Source organism: Malus domestica, chromosome 11, assembly GCF_042453785.1.
Source record: "Malus domestica chromosome 11, GDT2T_hap1".
NCBI classification, from domain to species: Eukaryota; Viridiplantae; Streptophyta; class Magnoliopsida; order Rosales; family Rosaceae; genus Malus; species Malus domestica.
Genome location: NC_091671.1, coordinates 29,621,213 through 29,632,286, shown reverse-complemented (window position 1 = coordinate 29,632,286; position 11,074 = coordinate 29,621,213). Strand labels below are relative to the sequence as shown.

General features: G+C 35.1%; 1 protein-coding gene across 1 annotated transcript; it reads left to right on the top strand.

Moving 5' to 3' along the window:
* Positions 1-8,931: 8,931 nt before the first annotated feature.
* On the top strand, positions 8,932-10,161 carry LOC139189517 (uncharacterized). Its single transcript, XM_070808481.1, has 3 exons — positions 8,932-9,001; positions 9,554-9,695; positions 9,831-10,161. Exons 1-3 carry the CDS (start codon positions 8,932-8,934, stop codon positions 10,159-10,161), a joined length of 543 nt encoding a protein of 180 aa, XP_070664582.1.
* Positions 10,162-11,074: the final 913 nt, after the last annotated feature.

Here is an 11,074-nt window from a genome sequence, read left to right as displayed (position 1 = left end):
AGAAAGAAGTACGTCATTTTGTCGATCAATTTGGTTTTGAACCTATTGCAAATCATCTGCAAGAAAGCCTTACAAAAAGGACAAAAAACATTATACGAGAGGGGATGATGATGATAATCGTCGTCCAAAAAAGCCTTATGAGACTTTTAGAAAGAAAATATTCATTCTAAAAGAAAAAGAAGCAGTAGCAAAGAGAAACCAATGGTTTGCTACAAGTGCGGAAAAATAGGACATTACATAACTGAGTGTACTATGAAAGAAAAAAAATTAATAATCTTAATATTGATGAGAGCTTGAAACAACAATTGTTTCAACTGATGCTCAATTCTTCTTCTGACGAAAGTGATAATAATGTGGCAGTCGTTGATAATGAGGATATATTTGCTTCAGCCATTGAAAGTTGTTCCACTCAGATGAAGATTGCAAATTGGAATCCACATCTTTTCGTAAATATCAAGGTTCTAAAAGATGCCAATTGTTAATCGGGCAGTGAGTTGGGACGTAGCGCTTAGGTGGATTAGGAAAATTTAAGTAAATCTACTATATAGTTAAATTAAATTTATTATATAATATATAAATAAACATAAAATAAAAAGAAAGATTCATAAAATATTCATAAAATATATAATATATAACTTTGAAAAGAAGAATATATATGTAAGGTGAATGGTGTGGTCTAAAAAAAGAAAGATTCATAAAATATTACCTACAAAAATAAAAATTAAAAAGAGTCAAAAGATGCATTTTTTTTGTGTGAAAAGTGAGTCAGAAGAGGAGATGATGTAAAAGAAGGAAAAGAGAAGATAATGAAACCATCTTAAAGAGAAAATGGAGGGAAAACGTAGGTTAGAGTAAGAGAAAAAAGGGAGGCGTCTGCTTCATCGCGCGAACCCTGTAATTTTTTTTTCCAGATTCTGACGTTCTCCACATATGCCCGCCTCCTAGTCTCGCCCAGCCCCGCCCAATTATGCCAAGTTCCGTCTAATTCCGTTTAGGTGTCCGGCCAACTACGCGAAATCAAACTAATTCTCAAATGGACTTCGTATAATATGAACATTTTTTGTACATCACGTACAAAAGTATTTGCTTACAAATAAATTAAATCACATAAATTCTTAAACACAAATTAAATAACTTAAATTAATAGAAATTAAATTATTGAAGAAAATATATCTAGCCCCAAATTTGTTTTTCACCGGTAATTGTATAAAACAACACCTATATAACATAAAATTAATTTTGTTAGTCTACTTTCACAATTAAAAACATAATTTAAAAATTCAAATCGCTTACCAAATATAGCCGGAGAGATCGAGGAAATGATATGAGGTGGAGATGGAGGTAGAGGAAATCAAGAGAGGGAGAAAGAGGGCAGTGAGAGCTGAGGGAGAAGGGAAATAGGCAGTCTGCAATTTGTTTTGCAGTTTCTGCCTCTCTCGCTGCTAGGTTTCTGAGCATAAATGATATCTTCTTGCGCGACGAAGCATACATATTCCTGCAAAGAATTTGACATCAATCCGTCACCATTTACCGTGTTTTTCTTGCCAGCTTCGTCGCCCAAAACATATGCCTTCAAAAATTTTGGCGCCAATCCTTTGCTTTCCGCATTTTGCGCTACGCAATCCTCGTCGCGCTTAATCTCTTTATTTTATTTTTTAATTACTTCTTGTCACTAATTTTTTAAATCCACATATTTAAAGAAAACATAATTAAAACATTAACGAAATACTTAAAAATACCATCCACAAATACATAATTAAAAACCTTGACGAAATACTTCAAAATATCGTCCACAATTGCATACTTAACCAAACATCAATATTCGTCCACAAAAAATAAAATAGAAATCTTCATTTTAATCCCTAAAAAAGATGAGTTTTAGATTATAACCATCTGTAAGATTAAAATCCAATTTTAGTCCCTAGCACATTTAATCATATCATTTATTAGTTGTATTTTGATGTTTTATTTTATCTTTTTATTTTTATTTTAATGTATTAATTACATTTACATTTAATTTTTATTTCATTCACCATAATATATTTTAATGTCTACATTTAGGCAACTAAATTTTTTATAATATATATTCCGATAACAATTTTGTATGTTCTTCATTTAGGTACATTAATACATTTGAATATTTTGGTATATCTATCGGTACAAACATGTAGTTACATTGATTCAATATAATGCATTTCGATCAATATAATGCATTTCGTTACGTACACTTTGATCATTTGAGTATTGACTTTTAGGTACATTAATTCAATTATTATTTCGGTAAATACATTTAGGTACATACATTTTGGTATTGATATTTAGGTACATACATTTTCGGTATTGACATTTAGGTTCGTACATTTTGGTACATACATTTCGGTATTGACTTTTAGGTACATTAATTCAATATAATACATTTCAGTACATACATTTAGGTTCATTATAATATATTTCGGTACAATCATGTAGGTACAAATATTTTGGTACAAAAAAGTCAATTTTATATATTTTGGCACAATCATTTTTGTACACTTATGTATCTATATATTTTTGTATCACAATTTTTTTTTTAATATTTTCTCATTTACGTTCATTTCTAATTAAAAAAAATTAAATATGTGCATATTAATAAAATTAAAATTTAATATGGAGAGATTAAATAAAAATACACATTAAATAAGAAAAATTGAATGTAAATTTTGATAAAAGTACACTCAAGGGATTAAATTGAATATTTAATCTAGCATCAGGTTTTTTTTTTAAATTTTAATCTTTTGCAAGGACTAATGTTCAAAAACCCCAAAATAAAATAACACGTCTACTACAGTGGTATGTCAAGAATTCTCTCTAACTCTGCATGTCGGTCGACATCATACTTCCACTCCTGAAAACACTGCACATGTTGTTGATCAACTTTATCAGCTTTGGATCAGTTTCATCAATAACATAATTACCCTATTATGGAAAACAAAATTAATTATTAATCAATCATTCGCTATTTAACAAAAAAAAAATATTAATTTACTAATTCACACTTACTACTAACTCATCCCGCAAATACTTTTTCAGCTCCTATGGTCCTAGTTTCCAAGACTCCCACTCCATACGACAAGTAGTCCGCACTAGTACTCCAACATTGTTGGGTTTTATGGCTCAAAATTAAGATGATGAAAAAAAATTAAGTTTGTGTTACCTATTTGGTTTTGGTGTCCTATTTGGGTTTGGATTTTGACTTCTTAGTTGGCTTCCTTGGTGGAGAGATTTTGCTAATTACCTATTTGATTAGGATTTGTATTTACTTCCTATTAGGATTTTTATTGTAACCTAAGTCCTATGCACTATAAATAGGACCTTAGGGTTAGTGTATTTTGTGTGGCTCATTCGTGTGGCAATTTAGTGAGAGTCAATTTGTGAGTTTGTGAGTTAGAGAGCAATTTGGGAGAATCTTCTCCGTTAGTTTTGGGGTTCTCTGCTCATTTGGTTTAGGGTTTGTAATTTGTGGGATTTGGGTTGTGATAGTTTAAATACTCTTTTGTAATCTCTGTTTGTTTAGTGAAATTTCTCGTCGTGCTTTGCTCGTGGACGTAGACTTTACGCCGAACCATGTAAATCTCTTGCGTTAGTTTGAGATTGTTTGTTTTAGTTTTCACCTACGACGTTGATATTGGTACTTTGTTAGAATTTCCTTCCGTTTGCGCATAAAAGTACAACAAGTGGTATCAGAGCCAAGTTTCAGCTTGGGCTTTGCTTGGCAGTCACTATGAAGCCTTCTGTGTCGTCGGTGAAAGTTGATATTGAAAAGTTCGCCGGCAATGACTTTGGTATTTGGCAATTGAAGATATGTGCTTTGTTAGTTTTACAAGGGCTTTTAAAAATGCTAAAGGATGTGAAGGCTTTGTCGAATTCGTGGACTGATGAAGAAAAAGAAGACGTTATGAAGTGGGCACTTGGAGCAATCCTGCTGACTTTATCGAATGAAGTCTTACGTGAAGTTGGTAGCATCAAATCTGCACTGGAGTTGTGGCTAAAATTGGAGAGCTTGTATATGACCAAATCCCTTGCTAAACGGTTGTATTTGAAGAAAAGTTTGCATACTCTTTGTATGGATGAAGGTACATCAATTCATAAGCATGTTGATGAATTCAATAAACTTATGATGGATTTGAAAAGTGTGGACGACCAAATTAGTGATGAGGATTATGTGATAATTTTGTTGTGTTCTTTATCTCCTTCGTATGAACACTTTGTTGATACCATGCTATTTGGTAGAGAAAGTCTTAGTTTGGAAGATGTTAAAGTCGCTTTGAATTCTAAAGAGCTAAAGAATAAAGTGTCTAACACATAAGATGGAGCTTTGATAATTCAAGGAAGGAATAAGGAAAGGAGCAAACTTGGAAAGAACACTTGTAGCTATTGTTATAAGGAAGGTCATTGGAAAGTAGATTGCAGAAGATCGTTGTTCTGAACTCCTCTAAAGGTTATGTGAGGCAGTGGAGCTTGGTACTCAATCTCTTTGGGTGGAGTGCAATTCGAACTTTTTGTTCGTATGTTCAAGCTTTTGCTTGGATTTTGTTTTGTATTTGTTAGTTTCCGTAATGGAATTTGTTGGAGAACGCGAAGGAGGAAATTTCAAGTTTGAAGACTTTTGGATTTTTTTATTCTAGGTGGAGATCAATTTCGAAAGAACGTGGTGTACGTTTGCGGTTGTATTTTGGTATCCCAAATTTGAAGTTTGCATTTGATTTGGAAGTTTGCTAATTTCTTGCCGAGCTGGAGATTGTTGGGTTTTACGGCTCAAAATTGGGATGATGCAAAAAAAATTAAGTTTATGGTACCTATTTGGTTTTGGTGTCCTATTTGGGTTATTTTGACTTCTTAGTTGGCTTCCTTAGTGGAGAGATTTTGTTAATTACCTATTTGATTAGGATTTGTATTTACTTCCTATTAGGATTCTTATTGTAACCTAAGTCCTATGCACTATAAATAGGACCTTAGGGTTAGTGTATTTTGTGTGGCTCATTCGTGTGGCAATTCAGTGAGAGTCAATTTGTGAGTTTGTGAGTTAGAGAGCAATTTGGGAGAATCTTCTCCGTTAGTTTTGGTGTTCTCTGCTCGTTTGGTTTAAGGTTTGTAATTTGTGGGATTTGGGTTGTGAGAGTTTAAATACTCTTTTGTAATCTCCATTTGTTTAGTGAAATTTCTCGCCGTGCTTCGCTCGTGACGTAGGCTTTAGGCCGAACCATGTAAATCTCTTGCGTTAGTTTGAGATTGTTTGTTTAGTTTTCACCTACGACGTTGACATTGGTACTTTGTTAGAATTTCCTTCCGTTTGCGCATAAAAGTACAACAAACATTGTGCTTCAGCATGGCGTGCACCTCTTTCCCATATACCTTGAAATCACCAATCTGACCGCCCCGACGTTGTCTTTGTTTTTTTCCTACGAAAAATATAAATTTCAATATCGAACTAAGTAATTAATCAACAATTGTTTTTCAAGCAAAAAATTATAACTATTAAATCCACTGAAACTTTAGTATTACCTTTCCCCGATCCTTAGACCTAGGATCCCATTGATAGAGGAAGGGCGGAATTGGCCATTGTATAAAAAATTAAAACAAAAAGTGAGATATAAGGGATTTGGGAAAGACGAAAGAAGGGGGGGGGGACTTTAGAAATTTAAAGAAACCACTGTGAGGAAAAGGAGACAGAATTTGTGCTTTTAAAGATTCCTAGGACCTTTGCGCTACGAAGCATAGGTCACGCAAAGTCCGCAATAATTACTACGAGTTAAAAGCCTAACCATATGTTTTAGAAACCCCTTGCGCGACAAACTCATTGTTGCGCAACGTGAGCAATAAATATTGTGCCTTAAATTCCCATCGGCGATTACAGAACCACTTTGCGCGACGAATACCTTGTTTCGTTGTGCAAAGGTTCCTTGAGTGACGAAAAATTCGTCGCCCAAATACTTGCGCGACGAAACATTAAGTATTTATTTTCTTTCCCTTAAACCCTACAAAATATGTGCTACTTGGAAAAGCTAGTTAACTGCAAAGTTTGATGACCTTATCAATTCTAGTATTTTGAGAAACTGTTTTCGAGACGAAAGAAAATAAATACTTAAAGTACATATTAAATTATTATTCCTAATAGAAACTAAGTAATTATTTAATGCTATTGTCCACAAATACATAATTATAAAACTAATTTATTTGTCCATAACATCGAAAAATAAAAACTACTATGTTAGTGGTGCTTCATCATAATAGGCTACGTCATACTTCCACTGCAGGTAACGCCTCTTGAATATATCATCCAAAAACTCATCTGGTTCAGCTCTATTTCATCAATAATATACCACTCCTTATGTAAAAACATAATTCAAAATTAAATATTATAATATATTATATAACAAAAATAATTACCAATATATTAACTACCACTTATTGCTAGATAGACTTCTTCAGATCATCTGGCACCTTCTTCCAAGACACCCACTCGGCCGTAGGACATTTGTTCCACAATACATACCTAATCTCATACACAAGTTTGGCTTGTGACTTCCTCTCAGATCCCCTGAAATCATTCAAGTTGATTCGCTTGCGCCTATCATTGTTTTCTCCTTTACCATGTGTATGCGTAATCTTTGCCTTCTTTTTCTCAGATCCTTCCCCCTCACACCCCTTACTTGGACCACCAGCGGAATTGGTCATCGTACGAACATGGATATGAAGGGTTTGGGGCAAAAGAAAACGAGGGGAAAAAGAGGATTTTGGGGAAAACGATGTGAGTAAAAGAGGGAGAGAACCTATCAATTTATATAACCAGGGGACCTTTGTGCGACGTAGATTTCATTGCACAAAGGCTGTAGTAATTACATTGGTTGAAACGTTTAATTTGCCATGTTCAAATCTCTTTGTGCGATGAAAGGTTCGTTGCGCAAGATAATAAAGCAACGAATCCCGCGTCACGGTAAGGCCGCAGTAATCACATTGCCAGAAACGGTCAACTTGCCACTTCAAATCGCTTTGCGCGATGAAAGGTTCGTTGCGCAAGTTATTGGCTCCAAAAACTCACCTTGCCCGTCTTTTTTCTTTCTCTTTGCGCAACGAAAGTATGTCTTCGTCGTGCAAAGTTGTCTTGTGCGACACGATTCTTCGTCGCACAAGTTTTTTTACTTTTATTTTTGGAAGCTGTTTTTACGCAACCATTAGCTAAATTCTTCGCTCTAGTGTTAATTGCGGGACGAATTTGCTTTATTGCACAAAATTTCGTCGCGCAGATAGTTTCTCTCCTAATGTCAGGTAGGAGAAAGGGGATCAAGGCACCTAAAGTTAAGCTCATGCCCAACGCGCCTGGAGATAATGTCCTTGAAAAACATATTGATTTTGACAATAACTTTTATCGGGTTAATGTCCTTGAAAAGCATATTGGTTAACTTTTATCGGGTTAGGAAGAGAGAGAAGTTTCTTTTGTACAAATTTGTGTAAGAACAAGGTAATATTGTTTCTTCAATAATATGTTTCGTGAAGAAAAATGATGTTGTTATATATATATATATTACATCAATTATTTACTTGATGAAGATAATAGTTAACCCTGTCACCTCCTCTTCTTATCGACGAAGTATAAAAACATCCAAATGAAGTCCAAACCATAGAAAGACGTAACTTGGTATGCCCATAATATCTTATCTCTTACATATAAAGTCAGTCACGACCTTCTCATTTTTCCCACATCTCGCCTAGTCCCCAAAACAAATTTTTTATGAATGTTCACATATCACGGAAAAGTAGTACGAAAGTTAATCCTGTAAGAGTTGGAGGTCACACCTTTTATGTTGTCTATATGAATCTGAAACCATGCAAACAAAGCAGCAGCCTTAGACTTTGAATATACATCGATTAGTATAAACGAGTTCATATTTTTCGTTACAACTTTGTTAAATATGAACTTTATATTTACTAATATTAGTATATTATCCTACCATTCATCCCTCACCACTCTACTTGGATATATAGACTCTAAAGAACTTTAGAGCAATTCCACCCCTAAGGACTTTGTGCCAGCACCCAGCGCATTTATCCACTCAAATGAACAGTACCAGACTCCAATGAACAGTAATAGGCCAAGGCATCTCCACCCCTAAAAAAATGCGCTGGCACCTAGTGAAAAAATGCGCTGGCACAAACGATCTCCAACCCTACAAAATGCACTGGCACCCAGCCCATTTAAAATATTTTTAAATTTTGTCTAAAAGAATAAAAAAATAAAATAGTTTTAATTTCGGATAGGATTTTTAACCAATCTCATCACGCCACATGTCATTATCTGAACGTACTATTTTGTGAATAGATTTCTGCTAAAATTTTCAACTAATCCCGACACGCCACGTGTCACTTCCGTTTTACAATAATTTAGCCAAGATTTCGATAAGATTTTCAACCAATCACGTCATGCCACGTGTCATTATCTGAACGTACTATTTTGTTGATAGATTTCCGATAATATTTTTGACCAATCCCGACACGCCATGTGTCACTTCCGGTTTACAATAATTTAGCCAAGATTTCGATAAGATTTTCAACCAATCACATAGTGCCACGTGGCATTGTCCAGAACCTCATCCTTTCTTTTTTTGTCCATATAAACCCTACATCCCTACATCCATCCTCACACCAAGCTCAATCCTTCTTTTTAGCTCAGAATCCTTGTTCATCGTTTTCAAATCTTGAGTTCTTATTACAATGTCTTCTTCAAGAAGGGTGTATAAACAGTTGCAGGAGCAACAACAAAGGTTGTTGGCACAACAGGCAGAATTGGCCAATCTCGAGGAAGGTGGAAGTGGAGGTGGAGATGAGGCTTTCTTCATGGAGGAGGATGAGGATGATCACCATAGAAGGTAGAAGGCCTCACATTCCCACCGTGTCATGGAAGCCGTGGGTCAGATAGCCAATCCAAGACGTGTTGCAAACCTCGATAGAAAAAGGGAAAAACGAGGTAAAAATCTATTGGAAGATTATTTTATTCCCAATAGCATATTCCCTGATCATATTTTTAGACGGCATTTTAGAATGCAACGAAATTTGTTCAACAAAATCATGAGTGATATTTGCAACCATGATTCATACTTTGTGCAAAAAGAGGATGCTTTTCATGTTCTAGGTTTTATTCCCGAGCAAAAAATTACGGCATCCTTGCGAATGCTTGCATATGGAGCATCTGCAGATCAAGTGGATGAGATCGCGAGGATGGGAAAAACAACTGTTTTGGAGTCCCTGATGCGGTTTTGCTTTGCAATTGAAGCCCTCTACACCAATGAGTACCTCCGGACACCCACGCCAAGGGACATGCGAAGGCTTCTGAGGAAGGGTGAGATGCGAGGCTTCCCTGGCATGATTGGAAGCATGGAATGCATGCACTGGACTTGGAAAAACTGTCCAAGTGCGTGGCAAGGAGCATATGGCAACAGAAAAGGAGCCAAAAGCATCATTTTGGAAGCGGTGGCTTCATTTGATACATGGATTTGACATGCTTTTTTTGGTGTTCCAGGAGCTCAGAATGACTTAAATGTCCTTGCCCAATCCCCAGTGTTCGACGAACTGCTGCAAGGAAACTCGCCGAGATGCACATATACCATTAATGGTACCCAATACGAGGGATCATACTACCTTGCAGATGACATTTACCCAAGGTGGTCAACATTTGTTAAAACAGTGCCACATCCACAGACTGAAAAGGAAAAACACTTTGCAAAATGTCAAGAAGGGTGTAGGAAGGATGTCGAGCGTTGTTTTGGTATCCTGCAAGCTCGTTAGGTGATTATCAGGGCTGCAGCTAGAATGTTTGATGTCGAGGCTCTTCGATCCATCATGATGACGTGTATTATTCTCCACAACATGATTGTTGAAGATGAGTATGATTATGATGGCGTCGATGAATATGAGCCGGATCCGATGAACAACTCAAAAACACGTATCTATTGTGCTCATGATGGGACCGAAGATCCAGTGCAACACGAGCCGTTGGAACGCGATGGACGTTACAATGAATTGATCGTTCAACGGTACACTAATGTGCAAGAGCCATACTGGCACGTAACCCGCCAGAATGACTTGATTGAGCACCAGTGGGGATTGCATGAAGGCGAAGATAATTAGAATGAGGCTTGTGGTTGAAGAATAAATTGTATTTTTTTTAAGTTTATGTAATTCTATGTAGTGTGTTTTGTTTTTAAGTTTATTTAGTGAGTTTATGTAATTCTATTTATTTGGTGAGTTTATGTAATTCTATGTAGTGTGTTTTGTTTTTAAGTTTATTTAGTGAGTTTATGTAATTCTATGTATTTGGTGAGTTTATGTAATTCTATGTAGTGTGTTTTGTTTTTAAGTTTATTTGGTGAGTTTATGTAATTCTATTTATTTGGTGAGTTTATGTAATTCTATGTAGTGTGTTTTGTTTTTAAATTTATTTGGTGAGTTTATGTAATCTTATTTCATGTGTTTAAATAAAGTACAAAAGAAATAAAGTTTTAAAAATAAATAAAGAATTACATTAAAATTGCATAATAAATTAAATAAAAATAAATAAAGTTTTAAAAATAAATAAGAAATAACATAAAAATTACATAAGAAATTAAATAAAGTTCAAACCTAAAAAAAGAAAAAAAAAACATAAGAAATTACATAAGAAATTAAATAAAGTTCAAAAGAAAAAAGAAAGAAAAAACATAAAAAATACATAAAAATTATACAAAGTCTCTCGAGTTAGGATATGTGGTGCGAGGATCTTGGTTGTCACAAAAGTAGCTAGAACCCCCTTGACTTGTTTCCGCATCTCTTGCACTCCTCCTTCGCATGACATCTCTTTTTTCCGATGTCCAAAAATATTTAGAATTCGGAGACAGTCCTACTAGAGACTTGCTCATAGTGTCACGATCTGCTTGAGCTATCCTTTCTTCTCGAAGCAATTCATTTTCTCGATGAAGTGCTTCTCTAACCAGCTCGTTCTCTCGATTAACTTCTTCTCTTTGTCTCTCAGCCGCCGCATCACGGGCCTCAGTAGCTGCTAATA

Coding starts and splice junctions, on each gene's coding strand:
- LOC139189517 (XM_070808481.1), top strand. CDS start 8,932: ATGGAAGCCGTGGGTCAGATAGCCAATCCAAGACGTGTTGCAAACCTC. Junction 9,002..9,553: donor TAGAAAAAGGGAAAAACGAG/GTAAAAATCTAT, acceptor TTGGTGTTCCAG/GAGCTCAGAATGACTTAAAT. Junction 9,696..9,830: donor GCAGATGACATTTACCCAAG/GTGGTCAACATT, acceptor GGTGATTATCAG/GGCTGCAGCTAGAATGTTTG.